This window comes from Nansenia antarctica, assembly GCF_963989245.1.
Source record: "Nansenia antarctica genome assembly, chromosome: 2".
NCBI classification, from domain to species: domain Eukaryota; kingdom Metazoa; phylum Chordata; class Actinopteri; order Argentiniformes; family Microstomatidae; genus Nansenia; species Nansenia antarctica.
Genome location: NC_137675.1, coordinates 34,525,223 through 34,553,188, shown reverse-complemented (window position 1 = coordinate 34,553,188; position 27,966 = coordinate 34,525,223). Strand labels below are relative to the sequence as shown.

General features: G+C 47.9%; 1 protein-coding gene across 1 annotated transcript in view; it reads right to left on the bottom strand.

Moving 5' to 3' along the window:
* gnav1 (guanine nucleotide binding protein (G protein) alpha v1) overlaps positions 1 to 27,966 on the bottom strand; it is a gene marked incomplete at both ends in the record, with an annotated part of 123,792 nt that overhangs the window by 24,323 nt on the left and 71,503 nt on the right. The window contains one exon of the mRNA XM_080524042.1: positions 9,193 to 9,321. Coding sequence (XP_080380168.1) covers positions 9,193 to 9,321 — 129 coding nt within the window. The remainder of the gene's footprint in view (positions 1 to 9,192; positions 9,322 to 27,966) is intronic.

The window sequence follows — 27,966 nt, the reverse complement described above, 5'->3', positions numbered from 1 at the left end:
CAACCTTTTTGACATCTTGAAAACGCCTTGAAAATTCATCATGCAGTGCTCCTAACATGGATGAGTACCTGTGCCGGTGATCAGCTGATGGTTTGACTTCTTTCAGGGTTTTCATGTGTTCGAGATTGTTGCTGCCTAGTTGCCTTGAAATGAATTGCAACTTTGTCATGAAGGCTTTCACATGGCTATGCATTTCATGAACAAAAAGGCCCTTGCCCTGCAGTTGTGTGTTCAGTTCATTCATCATTGCAGTCACATCAACAGCAAATGATAAATCTGCCATCCAGTCCTTATCAGACAGCTCTGGGATGGTTTTGCCTTTCATCTCACAAAACTCCTTTATCTCTGATTTCAGAACCCAAAACCTTTTTAGCACTTTGCCCAGGCTGAGCCATCTGACAGCTGTGTGGTACCTGACATCACCATGTTCGCTCTCTTGCTCCTCCAATAGTGAAACAAACTGCCTGTGATTTAATGCTCGCGCTCTGATGAAATTAACTGTTGTAGTAACAACATCAACCACATGGCTAAGTTTTAGCACTGACTTGCACAACGCTTGCTGATGAATATTACAATGTATAAACACCCATTTCTGCTCTGCGTTGAGTTCACTCACTTTATCTTGCATTCTTTTCAAAAGCCCAACATTTTTCCCTGTCAAATTCGGACATCCATCCGTAGTGACACCTGCCAGTCTGTCCCATTCGAGTCCCAGTTTGTCCATGCATGCGTTTACCTCGGTGAACAGATCACTCCCCGTTGTGGTTCCTTTCATTGGCCGGATTGCTGCCAGCTCCTCCGTAAGCTTGAAGTCGCACGTTTTATACTAATATAAAAATTAGTAGTCCATATTTGTTTGAAAGTTCTGCGTTCGGCATCCACTTTCCTCTTTTTGGCATAAGCCGACATTTTCGCATTTTTCAGGGGTGACAAGGAAGGTAGACAGTTCAGGGGTGACACGGAAGGTAGACAGTTCAGGGGTGACACGGAAGGAAGACAGGTTGTCAATCACATGCATTTCACGTGCACGATTGCGTGCACTGTGAGAATAAATTGGCTTCAAAATAAAAACTATGCGGTTTTAGTCCACCCATGAGATAATTTTTTTTTTTTTAAATGTATTTTTTAATTATCATGTAATCTTTCGCGGGCGGTCAGAATCATCTGGTGGGACGTATTTGGCCCGCGGGCCGTACAATGCCCAGGTCTGGAAAATATACTTCCTTACGTCCCTGCATAAATGAACGTGACGTAAAATGGAATTGATAACAGTTCTCTAAAACATACAATGTCAATGTAAGACAGAGAGACGTGTTATGTCCTCTGTGACAACGGCATGGGAACATGGGAACATATGTAGGCTAACAGACGGGTCACAGAACCATGACGACCATCTCTGCTGCCATAAGTGGGTCAGTAACAAATAGTGCGGGAAGGTGTGGAGTGCGAGTAGGTGTGGAGTGGGGGAAGGTGTGGAGTGGGGAGGGTTGAGCAAATTTGTCAGAAAATGTAGGTTGATGTCACAGACATGTTCTGCTGTCCTATATACAGCGGGGGAAATAAGTATTTGGGTAAGTCATTGGGTCATCCCACCAGCAGGTGCTGCTAGACTATCGTTACATTATATACACAATACCCATGGAAGATTCATTTGTACAGAGTGTAGTGTATGGGACATGTTCCTTCCCAGCTTCCAGAAACAAACACAAAAAGACAACAAAAACTCTCATAACACTGTTATGCTGTAATCGTATTATGTTATATATTATAGTATGTTTCTATTAGGGATGCACCGAAGGTTGCAAAAAAAGGAAATTCGGTATTCGTCCGAATGTATGAAAAGACTGAATGTTTACCGCTGAATAGTAGCAGGGTTATACAGGTGAATAGTAGCAGGGTTATACAGGTGAATAGTAGCAGGGTTATACAGGTGAATAGTAGCAGGGTTATACAGGTGAATAGTAGCAGGGTTATACAGGTGAATAGTAGCAGGGTTATACAGGTGAATAGTAGCAGGGTTATACAGGTGAATAGTAGCAGGGTTATACAGGTGAATAGTAGCAGGGTTATACAGGTGAATAGTAGCAGGGTTATACAGGTGAATAGTAGCAGGGTTATACAGGTGAATAGTAGCAGGGTTTTACAGGTGAATAGTAGCAGGGTTATACAGGTGATTAGTAGCAGGGTTTTACAGGTGAATAGTAGCAGGGTTATACAGGTGAATAGTAGCAGAGTTATACAGGTGAATAGTAGCAGGGTTATACAGGTGAATAGTAGCAGGGTTATACAGGTGAATAGTAGCAGGGTTATACAGGTGAATAGTAGCAGGGTTATACAGGTGAATAGTAGCAGGGTTATACAGGTGAATAGTAGCAGGGTTATACAGGTGAATAGTAGCAGGGTTATACAGGTGAATAGTAGCAGGGTTATACAGGTGAATAGTAGCAGGGTTATACAGGTGAATAGTAGCAGGTTTATACAGGTGAATAGTAGCAGGGTTTTACAGGTGAATAGTAGCAGGGTTATACAGGTGAATAGTAGCAGGGTTATACAGGTGAATAGTAGCAGGGTTATACAGGTGAATAGTAGCACGGTTATACAGGTGAATAGTAGCAGGGTTTCAGGGTTTTTCCTGCATAGAGAATTATGAGGCCGCCGTCTCCGTCATATTTCTTGCCGCCTCCAGCTCTTGACAAAACTCTGGTATTTTCTGGCATTTCTAACTGCAATTGCAACTGCTGGGGCAGCCTCCTGATACTAAAGAAGCGCCATTAAAAAGCTCCATTGCATTGATTTTCCTTTTTATTTGTATTAATTCGCATAATCAGTTGACTGTCACAGTCAGAAAGACACAACTGTAGGTTTTTCCCATTCAACCAAAACATTGCCCAAGCACACACTACGTTTCAGGACGAAAGCAACCGTGATCCTAGATCCTATACCTTGTGTTGTCAAAATCTGAGGTCATTTGCGTCTGTTTATGCTAAGCTCCATGCCGACCCTCAAGGAAGTACTATCACTCTGGAGGACACGGAGCCACTTGGTTCTCATGAGCTAAAACAATTAGCGATTAACCTGACTAATTAAGGGCTCGAGAGGGAGAGGTCTGTTGGGTTCTTCAGGCAACACCTGGGATCTCTGTGAGCGTCACAACTTGGTGCAACGTCAACTCAGGCATGGCGTGTTCAGTGATGTTCAGTGATTGAAATGCCCTCGGGTGCAGGGTTACAATAAGAGGACATTGGGGATACTACAGCGAGAGGACAGAGAGGCCACAATAAACCATATCCAACAGCAATATGGTAATCCATCGGTCAGAGACATATTGACAGTCTCCTCTTTTGTGTGACAACATTTATATGCTAAGCAGAGGTGCTTTATGAAAAGCCCTCACACACGAAGCGATACCGAATTCAATTTGTTATTGTAATTCATATGAAAGCCCGTTTAGAGGAGCTATAAGAGAGACACTGTGTTTACGCTATCACTTTCTAATCTGGTTTAGAAAAGCACAAATAAAGTTATTATTACATTGGAGGAAGAGGTTTTTAAGAGAAAAAGAGATGACTTTTCGAGACTGATTGAAAGACGACTGGATCAGCATTTACAGAAAGAAAGGGATGAGAAGAGAGAGGAGGCTGTCAGGCACACACACACTTTAACATGCTCTTTTAAACCCACTTGTGTACAAAATAATTCCCTCTCGCATGCCAAAGGTATATAAAAAGAAAAAAGTATACGCACACATACTTACTGTATACAGCACACACACACACACACACACACCACTCGCTTTGGAACCAAGGCCTTCGAACAGAGCCACAAGGGGTAGTGGTTTGAATGTTCCCCTATGAAATGGGACAACCCTTCAAGACCCTGACACGGCATCAATAGTATCTTAGAAAAGCATGGACGCTCGCGATTCATTCACAACGTAAGTTTCATCCTATCAATCGATCAATCTAAAAAAACTAAAAAAACAATGCTTCATTATCAGGCCAGTTCATGACAGAATAGCAGTGCTCTGTAGGCTAGCAACCCTGCTCCTACCCTGCCAGTCTGATATTAGAGGAGTGGTAACAACCCTGCTCCTACCCTGCCAGTCTGATATTAGAGGAGTAACAACCCTGCTCCTTCCCTGCCAGTCTGATATTAGAGGAGAGGTAACAACCCTGCTCCTACCCTGCCAGTCTGATATTAGAGGAGCGGTAACAACCCTGCTCCTACCCTGCCAGTCTGATATTAGAGGAGAGGTAACAACCCTGCTCCTACCCTGCCAGTCTGATATTAGAGGAGAGGTAACAACTAGGGTTGGGTATCGTTTGGGTTTTATCCGGTACCGGTACCTAACCGATACTTTAAAAACGGTACCGGTACCGAAACGGTACTTAATTCAGTACTTTTGATTTGTAAAAATGACATATATACAGTATATATATAATAATAACACGGTCGACAACATTAAACAGCTTTTCACTTTTTTATTGCTGAGGCACAACATATATTAGTTAAATATACACTCAAATAAAAATAAATAAAAAGAAAACTCCCACCTCAGCAATTCTTTTGCAAAAAGATCAGCATATTTGCCTTCTCTGGCAAAATACGACACCTCTCTTGACTTTGTTATTGTCATTTTGACTTTTGTTTTGTTTTGACATAATTGTCTAATGGCACAGATTTATAAACATAAAGTAAACAAATATTGTTTTCACGTCACTTTACCTGAAACAGGGAGATTCCACAGTGGAAAAGGAATGCAGTCCCTTGACCACAAACCTGGTAACAGCCCTGTGAATTTCCTCCACCTTGTCTTTGGTCAAAGTTCCCTTCTACCCTTAAATGTATCCTGTGCGTTGCCAGGTGTTTCATCAAGTTAGATGTGTTCCCTGCTTTACACGCGAATGATTTTAAGCATTTTGAGCACTTCGCATTGTTTTCGTCGAGTCGGGTGAAATGCAGCCACACTTTAGAACGCTTCATTAGGGCCTTCGGCATTCTTGGTGACCTCGTAGCTAGGCTAGCTAGCGAAATTCGATAATATGATGATGATAATATAATAATAATAATAATAATAATAATAATAATAATAATAATACAATTCAGATAATATAATAATTTAGTATATATGCTTTCACTCACTCTTCTTAACTCGTAACACAACTGCTCAGCTCACTACCACGACACGCACTGAGTGGACATTTAACAGGCGATGTCACGTCACGAGTCACCAGTTGACTGTTGCATGACACCGGACACCAGGGGGCGAGATAGAAAAGTACCGAAATGAGGTACCGAAATCTCCTTTGCAATTCGGTACGGTAAATACCGAATGTAAAGTAACCGGTATATACCGGTACCGATTTTCGGTCCCCAACCCTAGTAACAACCCTGCCAGTCTTTAGTTAAATATTGTGCGTCATATGCCATCAAAGGGGGGGAAATGCGACATGGGAATATGTGAAAATGTGTGACTATCATGCACAAATCAGGCTTAAAACATGTAACGTTAGATAGATAACGTTAGTAGACATGGAGAGCAGTTTTTTTTTTTATGGCGGTCCGAAATCGGATGTGACAGGAACGCTGTCCACGGCAGCTGCCTGATATAACCTCAGTAATATTACATAACAACAACTGCTCGGATTGGATTGCGGGTTGTTTTGGTTTAATAAGTGCCACGTCATATACCATCAACAGGGGAAATGCGACATGGAAATAGGTCAATCGTGCACAAATCAGCCTAACGTTAGATAGATAACTTAACATTAAATATGTCTACCATCATCCGCTGTCAAACGCCACAGGTAAGAATTTATTTCGAAATAAACAGGACTGTACATCTTGTTCTGGAGCGGAAATGTGAATCGCGCTCCGATGACATGGTGTATTTCTATGGGAAGGCTGTGGTGATGACATGGTGTATTTCTATGGGAAGGCTGTGGTGATGACATGGTGTATTTCTATATGGGAAGGCTGTGGTGATGACATGGTGTATTTCTATATGGGAAGGCTGTGGTGATGACATGGTGTATTTCTATGGGAAGGCTGTGGTGATGACATGGTGTATTTCTATATGGGAAAGCTGTGGTGATGACATGGTGTATTTCTATGGGAAGGCTGCTCCATTGGACTGACCGGGACGCCGGGGCGTGCATACAATCAGCTAATCAGATGACTGCTCCGGTGTCTTGCTTTGGGTAGTCTAATGGAAGTGCCCAGGTAATAGTTTTGCTATTATATTGTCCTCTACTGTTGAGCACCAAAACCCTCGGATCTTAAACTTGACTGAAGCGCGCTTGGAACGGTGTGCTTCTATGTTGGGACTTGTAAGCATCAGCATAATAGCGATTTTTTTGTTATGCTTGTTATAAAGAAAAGGTCTTTAATGCATTGAAATGACATTATACGATGGTTATCATAATTTTTAAAATCTTTATTAACAAATAAAAAGCAATTACATTTCTGGTTGTCTTCTGAATTGCCTAGAGCGAAATCAGATTTCTGTGTAGATGATTCGCAAGGCATCCTGGGAGGTAGTGCCATGGCTTCAAACGTAGTCTGGTCATGTAAAATCTCCAAACGGAGCCGTGAATAGCCCTACGGCTCAGCCCTACCCTAAATGAAAACCAGAATTGGGACACCCCTACCCTACACGTGAGCGCGCAAAACTGAGCCGTAGGTTTGAAAACGGAGCCGTAGGGGTGAATTGGGATTGGGCCTAAGACTAAGACTAAGACTAAGACTAAGACTAAGACTAAGACTAAGACTAAGACTAAGACTAAGACTAGGCTGTTTGAGAGAAGCTTTGAATCAAAGCAAGCTGGCCGTTGAACATGCTGTTAGAAGTACAGCAGACCAACATGCAGCACTATAGCAGGTGTCAAAGCTGTGTGCTGAAAAACCTTGTTAGTGCATCTGTGACGTTATGGGTGGTAGTGCTCATCTAGTGGGGCAGCTCGCGGGGCGGCCGGTATAGCCGGCGTCTAATGATGGCAAGGTCAGCAAATTGGTGGTTCGAACCCCGGCTAGCCACATGTTGAGGTGTCCTTGGGCAAGACACGGAACCCCAAATCGTTCCCAATGAACAGGCCGGCGCCTTGCATGGTAGCTTACCACCATTGGTGTGTGAATGGGTGTATGAATGAGAGGCCATTGTAAAGTGCTTTGGAATAAGGCGCTATATAAGTCAGTCCATTTACCATTTAGAATTTATTTTGCGGCATTTCTCACTTAAAACTGTTTTGGTCATAATTAAGAATATAAGACGCACTATGACAGCATTGAAATGTTAACTTTCATCTGTAAAATGAACAGCTTTTCATACATGAGACAGCAGAAACCAGCAAAATAGCAGGGAATAAGCACAAGATAAAACAGCGGAAAATTGCCATGAGATTGACACTCTATAATACCATAGTAACACATATCCATTGAGACAACAGTACAATTTCAGGTTATAGCAGGATTGAGATAGGCAACCAAGGTGCATTTGCAGATTTGGCATTTCTAATGCTTAAGTGTTGTATTGAAGTTATTGGATATCTACAAAAGGCATGTGCTTTTATTTATAACTTAAGAAAGATGTTTGTCACTTGATTTTCATTCACACATTGTGACTTTGTTTGCAAATTGTGACACACTTTGTGACGTTATTCCGATTATTTAGCTATATTTACAAATAACTAGGGATTTATTAAAACAATGGTTTACAAATACAAATCAAGAGGTGTTTGTGTGTGGATAGTCATTATTTGTGCTTTGTGTTTTTTTGTTTACGGATCATGGTACATGACTGGTACATGGTGTGAGTTGAACTCTATTTATTTATAATAATATCAGCAGCAATCTATCTCCAATTACCTTCTTTCTCCTCAGACTTGCATGCGCCCAATCTTAACTAGGTGGAAAGGAGCACCACAGTCCTGCCTTCACAGGGTGAGATGCAGACCAATGTGTCTGTGTTTGGAACCACACCTGAGTCACTAACCTTGCCTGAGCCCTGAAAAAAGGGCTTATTTTGCTAAGTCTCACAAGTCTCACAAGACTTATAAAAAAATAAGCCTGGATTTGTCTTTAGCGACGTTGATGGAATACCCCTCCGAGGTACGGAATGCAGGAGACTCAAACGTAGATCACAATGTTGTGCTTTAAGATTATTTTGCCCATCATGTTGTAGTCGTTATCTATGGAACCTGTAACACTTTGGAGATAAGGCAAGTGCCAGAATTTAGGAATTGAGTGAGACAATCTTGACAGGTTAGGTGGTCTGAAATCATATTTCTGTATTCCGATACCTGCCTAAATGCTGATATGACACACTGTCACCTGACTGTCGGATTATGACTCATTGATGGGCTCCTACTGTGTGTGTGTGTGTGTGTGTGCGTGTTGATAAGGCTGGTTGGTGTATTGATGTATTGAGTTGTTGCCCCTGTCACAGGCCAATCAGATTGAAGGTTCTGTAATCCGCAGCCAAACGGCTGTGTGGCGCGAGACGCCTGCGGTCTCAGAATGTTGAGATGAAAAGCTAGACCTCTACGTCACACTTTCTTCAGTTCCAAGTTGAGATCCAACGAGGCTCTGGGCTACACCTCAGCAAGCCAGTGTCTGCCTGAAGATGGTCATTTTATAATCACGCCCTTGTGATGGGAAACCCTGTCTGACTTGCAAAGCCCAAACGTTGCCCTGGGACCGACTAGGCCGTCCTCTTGGTGAAACGGTACAGTACCCGTCAAACGTTTGGACACCCTTTCTGTATATGTTCTGGCTTTGTGTGCAAGACATCCAAAAACAGACACCCAAAAACATGTGCGTGTGGTGTGTGTGCAGTGGAGCTATGACCCCGTCCAAAAAGCTGTTGGAACACTTCTGTAACTCAACAGCTAATCCATTATCCACACTACCATACAGAACCTATAGGGGAGGCTGGTGGAGGTAGAAATCGGAGGACAGGCTCATCGCAATGGATGGAACGGAATGGAATAAGGGGTGGTATGAAACACGTGCAATGGTTTAATAACATTCCTTATTCCTCATTACAATGAGCGTCTGTCCTCCGCCTCCTACCTGCGCTAGCATGCACTGACAGAGAACTACTTAGAAAAGCGATGTATTGACCGTCCGTTATGGAAGATATGCTAGTGTGAACACAGTGGCCCAGCAGGAGGTTCAACCTCCAGTGTTCTTTACCTGAAGATGAGGTGGTCGACCTGGAACTGGGTCTCTATCACTCCTGTGGTCCTCAGCCTCACCCTCAACACATCAGTCTCTGTCGGGACGTAATCACCAGAGATGATCCTCCCCATGTTCTCAAAGAAACTACTCAGAGATGGGTGGGGTGGGGGTGGGGGGGGGGGAGTAAAAGAGAGAAGAGTTACGTCATTGGATACACAAATACACTACATGGCCAAAAAGTATGTGGACACTGGAACATCACACCAATGTGTTTTGTCAAACATCTCATTCCAAAACCATGGGCATTCAAATGGAGTTGGTCCCCCCCCACCGTCCACACGGAACCGCGTTCTGGGAGCCTGAATGCGATATTTTTTAAAACCGGGTCCCAGAGTGAACAAATCAGAGGACGCCACCCTTGCATTTCCGTCTTTCCAAGCCATACGCATCTTTCCTGAACCGATGACGCCATAGCCACACCTCTCCCTAAACCCGCATGCACTAACCCAGCCAACAACAATTGTTCTTCTTTGTGTGATTGTTCATCGCACGAGTTTAGCGTATGCTCCATTCTTCTTCTCTGTTTTTGGTGTAATTTGTGGCAGCGTTACAGCTTTTTCAGTGGTTTCGTTTGGACGCACATATTTCTTGAGACGACTTTGTGTTTACTGAAAACTTTTTTTAAATTAAAAAGAAAAAGATTGGTTCTGTCTCCGTGTGGATGTGGCCTAACTACGATGTGCATGTACGTAGCGGCGGCCCTGACCTTAACACCCGCATAATTACGGGTTGCTGACTGTGTTCTCCACACTGTCTGGAAATGTACCTAGCTGACTTGGATTAAAAAAAAAATCTTGCAGATCTACACGGTTGAGGACCTATTTTGAGATTTAAAAAACTGCAAATTTGCACCCCTGCATTATGGACCACGCTTTGTGCACATGAAAGGGCCTTCCCCGAACTGTTGCCACAAAGTTGGAAGCATACAATTCTCTAGAATGTCATTGTATGTTGTAGCAATAAATTAACCTTCAGTGGAATTAAAGGGGCCTAGCCCAAATCAGCCCAGTTTTATATCTCCAGAGTCCAATGGCGGTGAGCTTTACACCACTCCAGACACCGCTTGGAATTGCGCATGGTGATAGGCTTGACCATGGTGATAGGCTTGACCATGGACACGCGTTTCATGAAGCTCCTGACACACAGATCTGACGTTGACGCAGTTTGGAGATCGGTAGTGACTGTTGCAACCAAGAACAGGCAATGTTTACGCTTACTTTCCCTTAAGGGAAAGGTGGCATCCGATGACAGCGGCATGTTGAAAGTCACAGAGCTCTTCAGTACGACCCATCTGACTGACAATATCTGAGATTGTATGGCTGTAAGTTTGTCTATGGAGATTGCATGGCTGTAAGCTTGTCTATGGAGTTTGCATGGCTGTAAGCTTGTCTATGAAGATTGCATGGCTGTAAGCTTGTCTATGGAGATTGCATGGCTGTAAGCTTGTCTATGGAGATTGCATGGCTGTCAGCTTGCTTTTATGCACCTGTTAGTGAGGACTGTGGCTGAAATAGTCAAACCCACTAATCAGAAGGGGTGTCCACATACTTTTGTCTATGTGGTGTATGTCTATGTGGTCTATGTCTATGTGGTGTATGTCTATGTGGTGTATGTCTATGTGGTCTATGTCTATGTGGTGTATGTCTATGTGGTGTATGTCTATGTGGTGTATGTCTATGTGGTCTATGTCTATGTGGTGTATGTCTATGTGGTGTCTGTCTATGTGGTGTATGTCTATGTGGTGTATGTCTATGTGGTCTATGTCTATGTGGTGTCTGTCTATGTGGTGTATGTCTATGTGGTCTATGTCTATGTGGTGTATGTCTATGTGGTCTATGTCTATGTGGTGTGTCTATGTGGTGTCTGTCTATGTGGTGTATGTCTATGTGGTGTGTCTATGTGGTGTCTGTCTATGTGGTCTATGTCTATGTGGTGTCTGTCTATGTGGTGTATGTCTATGTGGTCTATGTCTATGTGGTGTATGTCTATGTGGTCTATGTCTATGTGGTGTGTCTATGTGGTGTCTGTCTATGTGGTGTGTGTCTATGTGGTGTGTCTATGTGGTGTCTGTCTATGTGGTCTATGTCTATGTGGTGTGTCTATGTGGTGTGTCTATGTGGTGTATGTCTATGTGGTGTATGTCTATGTGGTGTATGTCAACTTCGTGTTGATGTGTGTGTGCGTGTTGATGTGTGTGTGCGTGTTGATGTGTGTGTGCATGTACATGTTTCACATGTGCAGTGTAGTATGATGACTCTCCCAGCTGTTTAAGGCAGACCTGTGTGGTGGGTGCAGTGATAAGACTACTCCCCAGGGGGCGCTGCCTGCCACACATCCACATAGTGAATATTCATACTGCTGGATTAGTGTGGTAGCTTTGCATAATAACACTGAGGCAATGTTTTATTCAACAACAGGATAATGTGGACACACAGACAGAAACACACACACACACACACACACAAACACACACACACACACACCCTGTGGCCATCTCAGACACCATATACTAACGTCCTACCTAACGTCTGTCCCACATCAGCTGACCTCTCCTAGCATAGTGGAATGCAGTGTGTGTGTGTGGGGGATTAGAGACAGCAGTGTATTTTATTTGTGTGTGTGTGTGTGTGTGGTCATGCATGCGTGTGTGTGCAAAGACAGGTGTCTTTTCCAGCTCGTAGTGTTTGGTGTGTTTGGTGTGTTTGGTGCTGCACAGTAGGAACCAGATGATCTGTCAGGGTTAGGATCAGAGGACACCTACACCAGGGGAGGACACCTACACCAGGGGAGGTCATCTACACCAGGGGAGGTCATCTACACCAGGGGAGGTCATCTACACCAGGGGAGGTCAGGGGAGGTCAGGGGAGGTCACCTACACCAGGGGAGGTCACCTACACCAGGGGAGGACACCTACACCAGGGGAGGTCAGGGGAGGTCACCTACACCAGGGGAGGTCAGGGGAGGTCACCTACACCAGGGGAGGTCAGGGGAGGTCACCTACACCAGGGGAGGTCAGGGGAGGTCACCTACACCAGGGGAGGTCAGGGGAGGTCACCTACACCAGGGGAGGTCAGGGGAGGTCACCTACACCAGGGGAGGTCAGGGGAGGTCACCTACACCAGGGGAGGTCAGGGGAGGACACCTACACCAGGGGAGGTCAGGGGAGGACACCTACACCAGGGGAGGTCAGGGGAGGTCACCTACACCAGGGGAGGTCAGGGGAGGTCACCTACACCAGGGGAGGTCAGGGGAGGTCACCTACACCAGGGGAGGTCAGGGGAGGTCACCTACACCAGGGGAGGTCAGGGGAGGACACCTACACCAGGGGAGGTCAGGGGAGGTCACCTACACCAGGGGAGGTCAGGGGAGGTCACCTACACCAGGGGAGGTCAGGGGAGGTCACCTACACCAGGGGAGGTCAGGGGAGGTCACCTACACCAGGGGAGGTCAGGGGAGGTCACCTACACCAGGGGAGGTCAGGGGAGGACACCTACACCAGGGGAGGTCACCTACACCAGGGGAGGACACCTACACCAGGGGAGGTCAGGGGAGGTCACCTACACCAGGGGAGGTCAGGGGAGGACACCTACACCAGGGGAGGTCACCTACACCAGGGGAGGACACCTACACCAGGGGAGGTCAGGGGAGGACACCTACACCAGGGGAGGTCAGGGGAGGTCAGGGGAGGACACCTACACCAGGGGAGGTCACCTACACCAGGGGAGGACACCTACACCAGGGGAGGTCAGGGGAGGACACCTACACCAGGGGAGGTCAGGGGAGGTCACCTACACCAGGGGAGGTCAGGGGAGGTCACCTACACCAGGGGAGGTCAGGGGAGGTCACCTACACCAGGGGAGGTCAGGGGAGGTCACCTACACCAGGGGAGGTCACCTACACCAGGGGAGGTCACCTACACCAGGGGAGGTCACCTACACCAGGGGAGGTCAGGGGAGGACACCTACACCAGGGGAGGTCAGGGGAGGTCACCTACACCAGGGGAGGTCACCTACACCAGGGGAGGACACCTACACCAGGGGAGGTCAGGGGAGGACACCTACACCAGGGGAGGTCAGGGGAGGTCACCTACACCAGGGGAGGTCAGGGGAGGACACCTACACCAGGGGAGGTCAGGGGAGGTCACCTACACCAGGGGAGGTCAGGGGAGGTCACCTACACCAGGGGAGGTCACCTACACCAGGGGAGGTCACCTACACCAGGGGAGGTCAGGGGAGGACACCTACACCAGGGGAGGTCAGGGGAGGTCACCTACACCAGGGGAGGTCAGGGGAGGTCACCTACACCAGGGGAGGTCAGGGGAGGTCACCTACACCAGGGGAGGTCACCTACACCAGGGGAGGTCACCTACACCAGGGGAGGTCAGGGGAGGTCACCTACACCAGGGGAGGTCACCTACACCAGGGGAGGTCAGGGGAGGACACCTACACCAGGGGAGGTCAGGGGAGGTCACCTACACCAGGGGAGGTCAGGGGAGGACACCTACACCAGGGGAGGTCACCTACACCAGGGGAGGTCAGGGGAGGTCACCTACACCCAGTGTTGGGCACGTTACTTTTAAAAAGTAATTAGTTATAGTTACTAGTTACTTATCCCAAAAAGTAACTGAGTTAGTAACTGAATTACTTCATTATAAAAGTAACTAGTTACTAGGGAAAGTAACTATTGCGTTACTTTTTACCGCGGTGCAGTGGGCTAGCCGTGGTGTCAGTCAGCCAAATGTGACAAGGAAAAGCTTACCCACTGCCAGATTAGAAGATAAATGTGCCATCTAGGGCAGAGGTTCCCAAACTTTTTTTAACCAAGGCACCCCTGAAGCTTTCCCCCTTCTCCAAGGCACCCCAACTCTACGAAGATTTTAAAAATGCCTCGGAGCTTAAACTAAAAACAATACACAATGAATTGGTTTGAAAATGTGTGTTTATATATAATACATAGGTATTGCCCAAATGAATTTTAACAAGATAATAAAAGTCATAAATGAACTGTAATGGATGGGCAAGAATGCATAGGTCAGTCAAACTATCGCTAAATTAAATAAAATTGTGGCCCTCAAGGATTGTACAATATGGGAGGAGACTCAGAGGGAATTCTTCACACAAATAAAATATCAAAGGCCTGTATAATCAATCAATGGAACAATGCTTTTTTGGGGGGCTTAAAATAATGCCTTAAAATGTAATTCTCATTTCAATGCTCATTCTGAGATTATTATTTCACATCTGAACCAAACGGGTAACTCACAACTATAATAATTTAACAATAATAATCATGACAGAATTGTAAAAATTTAGAGAAACAAAGCAAAGAAATATGTTGTGGGACACATGCGCCTGCTTTTGGGAGCAGAGTCTCTTTATGCGGGGAGAGATAGTGGACAGCGCGACACGCAGGTCCTGCTCCACTGACAGACGCGTGCGTGTCTTGTTCTTGACGAGAAGAAAAAGCCAGCTCGCACAAGTAGGAGGTTGGGAAGGGTAAAAGCACATTGATGGCGCTCTCTGAGAGAGATGGATATTCATGTCCCACAAGCAGCCAAAACCTATCCAAACCTAGCTCACCATGTTTGAGCTTCAGTGTGCGGTCCATAATGAGCTCTGCCAGTTCATCTGGAGCTTTGCTGCTCAAACTAGCGGCTGATGCTGATGAGAGGGGGTTGAACGGATCCCGGAGCCAGTCGAAGTCTTCGTTCATTGGAGGGAAATAGGACTCAAATCTCTCCTCCAGCATACGGAGGTGCGCAGCGATCAGATTCAAGAAAGACGCTGCCTTGTGTGCTGCGTCATTGGCCGTCAACGTAAACATTTCAATGTTTTTCTTGGCCACCCCGTCTTGCCACCGTCTCAATTTGGATCGGAATCCGTTCAGTTTGTCTGTCGCTGTCAGGATATTCTCAGATTTCCCTTGCATTTTTATGTTGAGGTCATTAAGGTGGCAAAAAATATCTGCCAGATAAGCAAGCTTAATCCACCACGATTCATCTTCCAATTGTTCTTTGTATGGCAAGTCGTGCTCACTGACAAAAGTGATCAGTTTCATCTCGGAGCTCATAGACACGGGATAACACCTTGCCCCGCGACAGCCAGCGGACCTCTGTGTGTAATAAGAGCCCCTCATGCTCGGACCCCATCTCATTGCACAATGTGCTGAACAGCCGTGACAATCAGCGGGCGTGATTTGACATAATTAACCATTTTCACCGCTTGGTCCAAGACTTCAGTGAGGAGTAGTTAGTTAGTAACTAGTAGGCCTAGTTAGTAAATTAATATCTTTCAAATCTGAGAAATATATATTTTATTTGCTTATGAACTCCATTGCACATGTAATAAACAAACGTTTATTAATGTATTATTATTATAATTTTATATTATACTTTTTTATTTTATTTTTTTACGAGCAGATTTGGCGGCACCCCCGGACAGGTGCTGCGGCACCCCAGGGTGCCGCGGCACCCACTTTGGGAACCTCTGATCTAGGGGACCAAAGTGTCCCTATCAGGAAGAAAATAATTTGGATTTGCAGGGAACTTTTCATATTTATTGCACTTCAACAGACCACAACTGGTATACAGTACATACTGTACTTCAAGTATTTTCTTCATTACAAAAGTAAACATTTAACAATATGAAGTGCTTTTAAATCTTTGTTGTGTAAATTAAATAAATCAAACTGTCACACAACTTCAACTGGTAGACAGACTGTAACTTCAAGTATTTTCAACACAACAAAAGTAAACAGTTAAACAATATGAAGTGCTTTTAAAGTAGTACTGAAATCCATCCATACACTCCTTCCTAACACTCATCCATCCATGCATGCATTCATTCATCCAGCCAACCCAGTCATCTAACCATCCTAGCCATTAAACCAGTGATTGTATCTTAAAAGCAGAAGCTTTTCAAACTTCTGGTCAGAGGGCCTGTTCCTCTTTGGAGTGAAGACGAGCTTCCCCAGGCTAAACAGTCTCTCTACGGGGGCGCTGGATGGAGTGGCTGCATTGTATTTGAGTGAAATTTTCTTTATCCGTGGAAATCCATTAAGAGTGTCCATCCCTTGTCCTCCTGATTTGAGATAATCCATAACTTCACTTTCAGCAGTAGCAGAGGGGTCATCCTCATCCTCAAAGGAAAAGAACTCCTCTATGGCTGAGTCAGTGAGTGTTGGTGTGCTGGTAGTACCTGTTTGCTGGTCTTCGTCTTGGACACTTTTCCGGCACTCTGCCAGCAGACTTGCCTTGGCCTTATCCTTCCTGTCCTGTGTCCGCAGCCAACGTAGTTTAAACCTGGGCAGAGTCACAGCAGCCAAGACAGCATTGTCGCTTTCCAGCACCTCTGCAAATCTTGTTTTGATTGCCTGAAATGATACATAATGCAAAGAGCATATTATACTGACTGTCTTACACACACACACACAAACAAACACACACACACACACACACACACACACTAATAGCATTACACATTAACCATATTTAAAAACTTTTCATAATGTATGGATGCATTTAATGTATTTAAAGATAAATACTAGTTCTTACCTTGACAACTGCCTCTGGGAGGTCAACAAGGATTTGCAGGCCACTCTTCAGTTCCAGGGTCTTGAACATCAGTGTCTCGAGCGTGGGTAGGAGTGTGCCATGGAAACAGTGGTCTTCTCCCTGAAGAATGTCTAAGGCCACTGTTAGTGGCTTCATTACACTACAGTACTCCCTGATGAACTGATGCTCTCGTTCAGTGATGGCTTTCAACCCGAACTTGGAGGAGATGGTGTTCACTGTTCAGCTCGACTATAGGGATCTCACAGATTCGAACAAGGGCATCATAGAACGAGTTCCATCTTGTAGTGCAAGGGACTAGCAGCTTCCTTGCGATGACATCTTCCACGGTCTCTGCGGCCACCGTTGAACGGCTAGCCTTGTTCCATAAGCCTGTGCATTTTGTCGTAGCACTTCTGTATATTGCTTTTGCTTCTGGTCTTGACAGTAGCCACTTGTCAACATCAGTGCATGAAACCAGGTTTAATGTGTGCGATGCACATCTCTGATGTGGCGGCAAAGTAATCACAGCATCATCACCAACACTGTTTTGCAAGACATCATTAATGTTCATAAAAGTCACCTCATCCTCATCCTCCCCAGAGTCATCCTCCTTGGCTGGCTGGTACATTTTGAAGGCCTTGACGAAATTAGAGCCATTATCCGTGACATTTGATGTTATTTTGTGGGATATGCCATAGGATGAGTGAATGTAGTCAAGTTCCGTTGCAATACTGTCGTGAGTATGACGGCCCTTGAATCGTCTGCATGCCAGGGCTGCTTTCCTTCGTTCCAGGCTATGTGGATGAATCCAATGCGCGGTCACGCCAAGATAGCTTTTATTATGTGCAGTCCAAATGTCTGCAGTTGTAGAGACATATTCTAACTCTTCAAATTTATTTTGGAGCTCGGCATTCATTTTGGCGTACTCGGCGTCTATATATTTAGAAAACGTCTTTCTGCATGGCGGACCGGCCCCTCCTCTCGCCGGTATTTTGGAAATTAGGGCTCTGAAGGAGTCAGAATCAACTGTTGATAACGGAAGCATGTTCTCAACAACATACCTGCCTATCATTCCGTTCAGTTCAGTCTGTGTCACAAGTTTTTGTGGAGCTGACGCAGAAAAATCCAGCTTTAGCTGCTTGGACGGCGTGGCTCCGTGTCCTTCTTTGTTAGCGAAGCTCACGTTTGCCACACCTGGCCTGCTATCATCATCAACGGTTTTAGCCACTAGTTTTGTAGAAGCGTGTGCCGTTGAGAGATGCTTCATCAGGTTAGAGTTGCTTACAACGGACGTGGACAAACGTTTAGCTCCGGGACATAAAGTACACATCACATGTACGTTTTTACATTTTACCTCAATGAAGTTGAAATAGTGCCTGTATTTCCACCGTGAAAACGCCACGTTCACCTCAGAACACTCGGGACTCGCCCTTGCTCTCTGATAGTTTGAGTGTGTGTGTGGTGCTGTGCGCGCGTGTGGTTTGTGTGTAGAAACATCCGCACAACACTGAACTATGGTTGGCTCTACCATAGCCAATCATGATCACTTAAGCGGTTGTCTCGCCCCTCCCCTCCCCAGCAATCAAAAACACCGTTGCAGCTGTGACTGAGGTCGGATGACAATGAGAAGCTTCAGTAAAGTAACTAGTAACGCGCCGCATTGAATTACCGGTAACGGTAACGGCGTTATAACGATGGAAACAGTAATCATTTAGATTACCCGTTACAGAAAAAGTAACGTCGTTAGTAACGCCGTTTATTCTAACGCCGTTATTCACATCACTGCCTACACCAGGGGAGGTCAGGGGAGGTCACCTACACCAGGGGAGGTCAGGGGAGGTCACCTACACCAGGGGAGGACACCTACACACAGTCCACAGAGGAGTAAAGACAGCTTCCTGTTTGGGGCAGGGTCTTACCCCTTTGAGTCCGCTGTCACCTAGTACTGACCACCTCTCTTCTCCTTCTCTCTCTCTCCAAGTCCCTCATCTCATTTCACTACCCTCTCACACACGGGCAACATATACAAAACATCAACTTACAGATATACAGTGCACTCCACAATTATTGTTAAAATGAGTAAAAAGGGTCATTAAAAAATGCACCTTTTGGTGAAGTAGCTGATATGATGCGTTTTTGTGTGACTATATGCCAATTTTGTGTGCCTATCAAATATTGCAATACTCATTGTTTAACCTCAAACATACTTTAAGTGTGCCCACTCTCAGTAGTAAACAACATTCTTAGGAGCAGGCATATCAAGCAGGCATATCAAGTAACAGTGAGACCAGTTTAACTCTAAGGACATAGGAGCCTTACCCAGTGGTCAGCAGGGTAGAACAGCATGGACACAGGATAGAGCCATGTATGGGAACTAAATTAGTGTTGTTCCGATACCATTTTTTGATCCCGATACCGATACCGATACCTGACCGTGCAGTACTTGTCGATACCGAGTACCGATCCGATACCACGGCGTTTGAAAAAACAAAACAAAAAAACATGTTTTTTGAGCCGCATACTCACCTCGATGTAAAATTATTGCTAACACTTAGTCTGGCACTGCTCAAAACCTTTGTAAAACAGGAAAAAATACCAACAGAGAGTGAATGCTATATAACTTTTTTTATTGTCTACCTGGTATGGTGACAAGAAAATCAACCCCTTATAAAACCTGAAATGTGGCTCTCACAGATGCCAATCAGTGCAATATCCATTTAAGATATAAAACAGTCGTAGTAGTAGTGCAACAGCAAGTGAACATTTACAAACAAAATAACTTTAAGATATAAAACAGTCGTAGTAGTAGTGCAACAGCAAGTAAACAATTACAAACAAAATAACTTTAAGATATAAAACAGTCGTAGTAGTAGTGCAACAGCAAGTGAACATTTACAAACAAAATAACTTTAAGATATAAAACAGTCGTAGTAGTAGTGCAACAGCAAGTAAACATTTACAAACAAAATAACTTTAAGATATAAAACCGTACAAGTAGTGCAACAGCAAGTAAACATTTACAAACAAAATAAGGCCCATTTGAGACTAACATAAGATGTAGGCCTACCTGAGGGAATAATAATATTTTAGAAGTGCAGCCTGAATTTGGTAAAATAAATAAAAGGATATTTTAAATGTTAGGAAATGTTATCACAATGTAAACAAACTCCACTTTAAAAAACAAAAACAAAAGAGCTGGAGCAAAATAAAGTGCACTGCACATTAGTGCAGACATGTCACATAGCAGCACTCAGTCCTCCAAATTAAAATCCTTAGGCTTCAAGTTCAAATACATAGGCAGGTTCTTCTTTAAGAAGATGAGCATTTCTACTCTCTCTCCTAGCAGCCTGTTCATCTTTTCATCCAGTATGTTGGAAGCTGTGCTGAACAGTCTCTCACTATCTACACTAGTAGAGGGAGCACAGAGAAACACTGCAGCAGTAGCAGCCAGGGTGGGGAACCGTTCCTTATTCTTTCCCCAGTACTCAAATGGGCTCTCTAAGCGGTGGATGGTTTTCTCAGCCAGATATGTCTCTATCTGTACCTGTGTAGCTGTGCTGCTGGCCCCGCCTTGTTCCTCATCATGCTCTTGCAGGATTTCCTCATACAGCCCCTTAAAGCAGCTCTTGCTGGTCCTGCTGCTTGTGTGGGGCTCTGCTTCCATCCGTGAGGCCTTGTTGGCTGGCTCTGCTGCCAGTGATCGAGACTCCTCAGTCTTCTCCACCTCTTGGATCAGTGCACTCTTTGCAAGCTTGCTGCTTTCCACACTTGTGAAGTATCTGCAGTAACATAGTAAACAAAATACACGTGTTGAATAAAGTAAATATTTACACTTAACGTTTATACTTAATCAGCACAATATTATACACACCTGTCTTTGTAACGCGGGTCCAAGAGGGTTGCAACAGCATACTGGGGCTCCTCCTCGACGGTCTGGAACCTTTTGTCGACAGCCGCTAGTAGGGTTGCTTTCATTGTTTTTATCCCGCTGTCCTCCTCGGTCTCTCGGGTCAACAGTCGCTTCAGTACCACCACCGTGGGGACGACTTCAGACGCGATGGTGCTAAAGCTGATTTGTTTCGTAATCTCCTCGAATGGAGCCAGGACGATGTTTACTTTTTCAAGTAAAGCCCACTGGTTAGTACTCAGGGTGGCTGGGAGGTCGTAGTCAGCCGCGTAGGCTGAGAGAGATCTCTTCTGCTCCAGCAGACTCTCTGTCATGTAGAAGGTGCTATTCCACCGGGTGGGCACATCTTGTTTCAGCCGTTTGATTGGCATTCCAAGTTCAGTCTGTACAGTTTGCAGACGTGAAGTGGCCAGTGGGGAATGCTTGAAGTGGCCGATGATCTTTCTCCCATTGGCCAGCGCGTCGCACACACTCCGCTGTGACAGTAGGCCTTCCTGCACCACTAGCTGGATCAAGTGGGCAAAGCATCCCATTCTCGAAAGTCCCTCATCGCCTTCTTCATGTTGCTGGCGTTATCACAGAGAATGGCGTGGACCTTCAATAATAAGTAATAATACATTATTAAGTAAATATAAACGACAAGTGAAAATAAAAACACAAGAGAAAATACAACATTTTAGAGTAAGACAAGAACAAAGAAGTAGGCTAATGTTACCTTGGACTTTGGGATGTTCCAGTTAAGCAGCATACTCTCAATTGCTTCTGCAATTGCTTCACCAGTGTGGGACCCCTTGAACTCGTTTGCATGCAGCACAACGCTTTCCCGGTTGTATGATTCGGAGTCCACCCAGTGAGCAGTTAAACTAAGCAGGGACAGTGGGGAGACGTCGCTGGTCCAAATATCCGTAGTGAAGCTGATGGCCTGCACCTTTCCTAGCTTATCTGAAACATGCTCAGTCACCTTCTTATTGAGGGCAGGGACGGCCGTCTCCGTGATGTATTTGCGACCTGGTATTTTGTATTTAGGTACAGCGTGAGCCATAAAAAGGCGCAATCCCACATTGTCAACAAAGGAGAGGGGCAGGTCACAGAGCACAATCATTTCAGACATTTTCTCAGTCATCTTTCTTGCCATTTCACTCGTCGCGTCCCACTGGTCCTTTTTATGGAATGAGCTACTCAGCGTTTGTTGTTTTGGTCCATCCGTTCTCTTGCTCGCTGTCGCAGCTGCAGTAGATGACAGAAACTCTTCGTGCTCTTTAATATGTTTTGCCTTTAAATGCTTAATTAAGTTGCTAGTATTGAAACTGCCAGCTTTAGTGCCACCCCTCGACACATTGAGACCGCAAATTGTGCATTTAGCCGTTGTACACACCGGACTATCCACCTTGAAATATCTCCAAACCGCCGACATGTTCTCCTCACTACACCTCTACAGCATGCGTGTTTGTTTTTCCGCGATAGTGAAAGTTTGGTATCGGGTGTTTGTGGGGAACATGGCGCGTTCTGGCCTGCAGAGGGAGCCAGACTGCCATTGGAGGGGAATAATGGGCTGATTACGGACAGGTGTCAGTGATCAGACTCGTTGTCCCACTGGTCTATTTAACCTGTGTGTGTTTGTTCCCTCGGGAGATGAGTAGGGCAGGAAGTACCTGCCGCGGAGAGACACTGTGAGACAGAGAGAGAGAGCGAGCCGCGGCGAGGACGCACGAGATCCCGAAAGGGGGTTAGGTGCGGGGAGCCGGGCGGACGGAGCGGGTCCCGAAAGGGAGGAGCAGCGGGGCGAGAGCGAGGGCTCTGCCAGGAGCGGGCGGACGGAGCGGGTCCCGAAAGGGAGGAGCAGCGGGGCGAGAGCGAGGGCTCTGCCGGGAGCGAACGAGTCCCGAGAGGGGGCGGGTCGCGGAGCGGGTCCCGAAAGGGAGAGACAGCGGGAGCGGGTCCCGAAAGGGAGAACAGCGGGTGCGGGTCCCGGAAGGGAGAAGCAGCGGGGGGGAAAAGACTCGCTCAGCACGTCAGTGACGGTGCTGAGCTGTGCTGGACTAAATAAAAGCATATTCTGCAACTGTTCCTCTGTGTCGACCTCCCTCTGTGCCTAGAGACTCTTACAGTGTTATTATTTGTTAGTACTCGCCGATACCGATAACAGCATTTTTGTGCGTATCGGTGGCCATGCCGATACTAGTATCGGTATCGGAACAACACTAGAACTAATGTCAGTATTGAACGTTACGAGGTAAAGCTATTCCCTCTCTGAGAACAAGTATATAAGCTGTAACAAACATCAGTACTTTGCTCGGCACCAGCCGTAGCCAAGCTCGGCATCCCTTATGTCGTAGCCATGCTTGAAGCTTGGACTTAACAGAGCATGCTGCCTTGGAAACATCTGTACATGTCACAGTTCCGCCTCCAGCTCCGCCCCCAGCTCCGCCCCCGGCTCATCAGCCATCTATCAGTGGCGCCAGGTGTGGCCGATTAAGACCGCGACTGGATCCTACTTAAGCCCTGCTCCTGCTTCCAGTCAACGCCAGATCGTAACCACTTGATGGTTGGTTCCTATGTTCGTTCCCTGTACTCGAGACATTATCCGATACCTTAGCCTAACCCTTTTCTCCCTGTTCCCCGCTAAAGGATTCCCTGCCTGCCGACCTCCTGCCTGTCTGACTACCCGCCTACCTGCCTGACCCCCTGCCTGTCTGAGTACCTGCCTACCTGCCTGACCTCCTGCCTGTCTGAGTACCTGCCTACCTGCCTGATCCCCTGCCTGTCTGACTACCCGCCTACCTGCCTGACCCCCTGCCTGTCTGAGTACCTGCCTACCTACCTGACCCCCTGCCGGTCTGAGTACCTGTCTACCTGCCAGAACCCCTACCTGCACTACCTACCCCCAGCCGGATTCCCCTAACCCCAAACCCTATAATAAATTACTGTTATTACCATACTACCTGTTCTCCGTTGTCTGCTTCTGGGTTCCGCCTTCTGATCGTGACAGTACGATCTGGCCATGTCGAACCCAGCAGACATCGAGACAGTCCGGCAGATGGTGAACAATAACTACACCGTGTTGGAGAAACACGACTCCCTCCTACAGGAGATAGTGGGGAGGCTCCGTGACATGAGCACCACTCTGACCGGGTTCCAGGACACGGGAGCAGCCGCCGCTGCTAATGCTACACCGACCACCCCCCAGCTCCTACCCGCTCCGGTGATCCGAGAGCCCCGGGTTCCCATGCCGGATCGTTACGACGGCAAACAGGGTTGCTGCCGTTCCTTCCTCCTACAGTGTGAGCTGGTGATGGAACAGCAGCCCACGTCCTTCTCCACCGACCGGGGTCGGGTATGCCTGGTGATCGGTCTCCTCCGTGGGGCCGCTCTGGAGTGGGCATCGGCGCTGTGGGAGAGAGGGGACCCGCTCACTGCTTCCTATACAGCGTTCTCCGGCGAGATGAGGAGAATTTTCTATCACCCGGTCCGAGGACAGGACGCTTCCAAGCGCCTCCTCGCCCTCCGTCAAGACTCCCGGAGTGTCGCTGATTATGCGATTAGTTTTCGCACCCTGGCAGCTGAGAGTGGGTGGAACGATGCAGCCCTTGTCGCGGCGTTCACCGGTGGACTCGCTGAGACCATCAAGGACGAGCTGGTTTCACATCCCGAGTCCTCCGACCTGGATGGATTAATCTCCCTGGCCATCAGAGTAGATAATCGGGTCTCAGAACGGAGACGTGAACGCGGAAGTCGTCTTCCCGTTAGCTTCGCCAGCCGGCGTGCTCCATCTATTCCCAACCCTAGTAGTCATTCTCGTCCCTTTCGGCCCAACATCACTCCTAGAGGGGAGACGTCCTCGGATCCCGAACCGATGCAGCTTGGCCGGATGCGCCTCAGCCAGGAGGAGCGCCGCCGGCGTTTTGAAAACAACAGTTGCCTGTACTGTGGGGAGCCCGGTCATTACCTCTCCACCTGTCCCACTCGGTCGTTAAACCAGCAGGCTCGTCAGGAGAGGGGAGGACCCTAACGAGCCGATCTGCTATCTCTGCCGCTCCCCGCACCCGGACCCAGCTCAACGCCACGATCTCCGTTAAGGGTCAGTCCACTGTGTTCCCTGCTCTCATTGACTCTGGTGCTGATGGCAATTTTATGGATGTGTCTCTGGTAGAGCAGTTAGGTCTCTCCACCAGCCCCCTAGATGCACCCCTAGAGGCCATCGCATTGGATGGCAGGCTCCTCGCCAAGGTTACGGATAGGACGGAGCCTGTGTCAATGTTACTGTCCGGCAACCACCAGGAGGAGGTGAGTTTTTTCATCACATGCACTCCCCATGCTCCCATTGTTCTGGGTCACCCCTGGCTGGCTAGACATAACCCTAATATCAACTGGGCCCATGCCAGGGTAGATAGTTGGAGTCTCGAGTGTCATGCCACCTGCCTTCGGTCCGCTGTGTCAACCTCTGTTTCCCCCCAGGCACCCAGACCAGAGGTCCCTGACCTGTCTGCTATTCCGCCGGAGTATCGGGACCTCCAACAGGTGTTTTGCAAACAGTTAGCCCTTTCCCTACCCCCTCATCGGCCCTATGATTGCGCCATTGAATTACTGCCCGGAGCACCCCTTCCTAGCAGCCGCCTGTACAGCATCTCCAAACCCGAACGGGAGGCCATGGAGAGTTACATCAAGGACTCCCTGGCTGCTGGCCTTATCCGTCCCTCCTCCTCACCCGTGGGCGCTGGGTTCTTTTTTGTTGCTAAGAAGGACAAGACCCTGCGTCCCTGCATTGATTACCGCAGTTTGAATAATATTACCATCAAGAACTCTTACCCTTTACCCCTCATGAACTCTGCTTTCGACTCTCTCCAGGGAGCCACGGTGTTCACGAAGCTCGACCTCCGCAACGCCTACCACCTGGTTCGGATACGAGAGGGGGATGAGTGGAAGACAGGGTTCAACACTCCCTTAGGCCATTTCGAGTACCTGGTGATGCCTTTTGGCCTCACTAATGCCCCTGCGGTGTTTCAGGCCTTAGTGAACGATGTCCTCAGGGACATGATAGGCCTGTTTGTCTTCGTTTACCTGGATGACATTTTGATTTTTTCTAGGGACCCAGTCACCCATGTCCAGCATGTCCATCGGGTACTCCAGCGTCTCCTCGAGAACCGGCTGTTTGTCAAAAGGGAGAAGTGCGAGTTCCATGTCCCGTCGGTATCTTTCCTGGGTTACATCGTCGCTAATGGTCAGGTGAGGATGGACCCCGCTAAGGTGAGAGCAGTCCTGGAGTGGCCCGTCCCTGGTAACCGTAAGCAGCTCCAGCGATTCTTAGGGTTTGCAAATTTTTATAGGCGGTTCATCCGCAACTATAGCAGTGTCGCGGTTCCACTCACTGCTCTCACCTCCACTTCCTGCCAGTTCCGATGGACCCCCGAGGCCGAGAAGGCTTTCCTTGACCTCAAGAACCGCTTCACCTCAGCACCCATCCTCGTTCAGCCGGATCCCTCCAGGCAGTTCGTGGTGGAGGCGGATGCCTCGGACACCGGGGTGGGGGCTGTCCTCTCCCAACGCGCTACGGACGGTAAGGTCCATCCCTGCGCCTTCCTGTCCCACCGTCTCTCTCCGGCGGAGAGAAACTATGACGTGGGTAACCGTGAGTTGTTGGCCGTGAAGCTGGCGTTAGAGGAATGGAGGCATTGGCTGGAGGGCTCGGAACAACCCTTCCTCGTGTGGACTGACCACCGAAACCTGGAGTACATCCGCACGGCTAAACGGCTCAATTCCCGCCAGGCCAGATGGGCGCTGTTTTTTGGCCGTTTTAATTTTTCCCTCACTTTTAGGCCGGGATCCAAGAACGTGAAGCCCGATGCCCTGTCCCGCCTTTACGACAAGGAGAGTGAGACCAGCTCAGTGCCAGACACCATCATGCCGGTCACCTGCGTGGTCGCGGCCGTCACCTGGGAAATTGAGGAGGCGGTCAGGACCGCTCAGCGGGCTCAGCCCGACCCGGGAAACGGCCCTCCTGGTCGCCTATTCGTCCCTGACACCGTGAGATCCCGGGTGCTACTATGGGCTCACGCCTCCACCCTCACCTGCCACCCTGGGGTGACGAGGACCCTGGCGTTCCTCCGCCGGCGCTTTTGGTGGCCAACCATGCCTGAGGACACCAAGGCCTTTGTGCTGGCCTGTTCTGTATGTGCCCGGAATAAATCGTCTAACCAACCCAGTTCGGGCCTACTGCGTCCTCTACCCATTCCCCGTCGCCCCTGGTCCCATGTGGCCCTGGATTTCGTTTCGGGTCTGCCCATGTCTGACGGCATGACTGTGATTTTGACTGTGGTCGACCGCTTTAGTAAATTCGCCCACTTTTTGCCCCTGCCCAAGCTTCCTTCCGCCAGGGAGACGGCGGATCTGTTGGTGAGAGAGGTGTTCCGGCCCCACGGCCTACCCACTGACGTGGTGTCTGATCGGGGACCACAGTTCACCTCGGCGGTCTGGAAGGCTTTCTGCTCCGGCCTCGGGGCATCCATCAGCCTGACCTCAGGGTTCCATCCCCAGACCAACGGTCAGGCGGAGAGGGCCAACCAGAAGCTGGAGTCCACCCTGCGCTGCTTGGTGTCTGCCAACCCTACTACCTGGGCAACCCAGTTACCGTGGGTGGAGTACGCCCACAACACCCTGGCTACCTCGGCCACAGGTATGTCACCCTTCCAGTGCCTTTACGGCTATCAGCCTCCCCTGTTCCCTTCCCAGGAGGAGGAGATCCTGGTCCCGTCCGTCCAGGCTCACCTCCGCCGCTGCCATAGGACCTGGCATCGGGCCCGTGCCACCCTTCTTCGGGCATCGGAGCGTTACCAACGACAGGCCAACCGTCGGCGCATCCCTGCTCCCAATTATGCCCCCGGGGACAAGGTATGGCTGTCCACTAAATACCTACCACTAAGGACTGAATCCAGGAAATTGTCCCAGAGGTTCATTGGTCCCTTCACCATTGAGCGGGTGATCAACCCCATGGTCATGCGTCTCAAGCTTCCCCGTACCCTCCGTGTCCATCCCTCCTTCCATGTTTCCCTCCTCAAACCTGTGTCCTCCAGTCCCCTGTCTCCTCCAGTTCCCGACCCCCCCCCCCCAGGATGATTGATGACCTCCCTGCCTACACCGTCCACCGCCTCTTGGATTCTCGTAGCCGTGGTCGAGGATTCCAGTACCTGGTGGACTGGGAGGGCTATGGTCCTGAGGAGAGGTGCTGGGTCCCTCGGCAACAGATCCTCGACCCTACGCTCGTTCAGGACTTCCA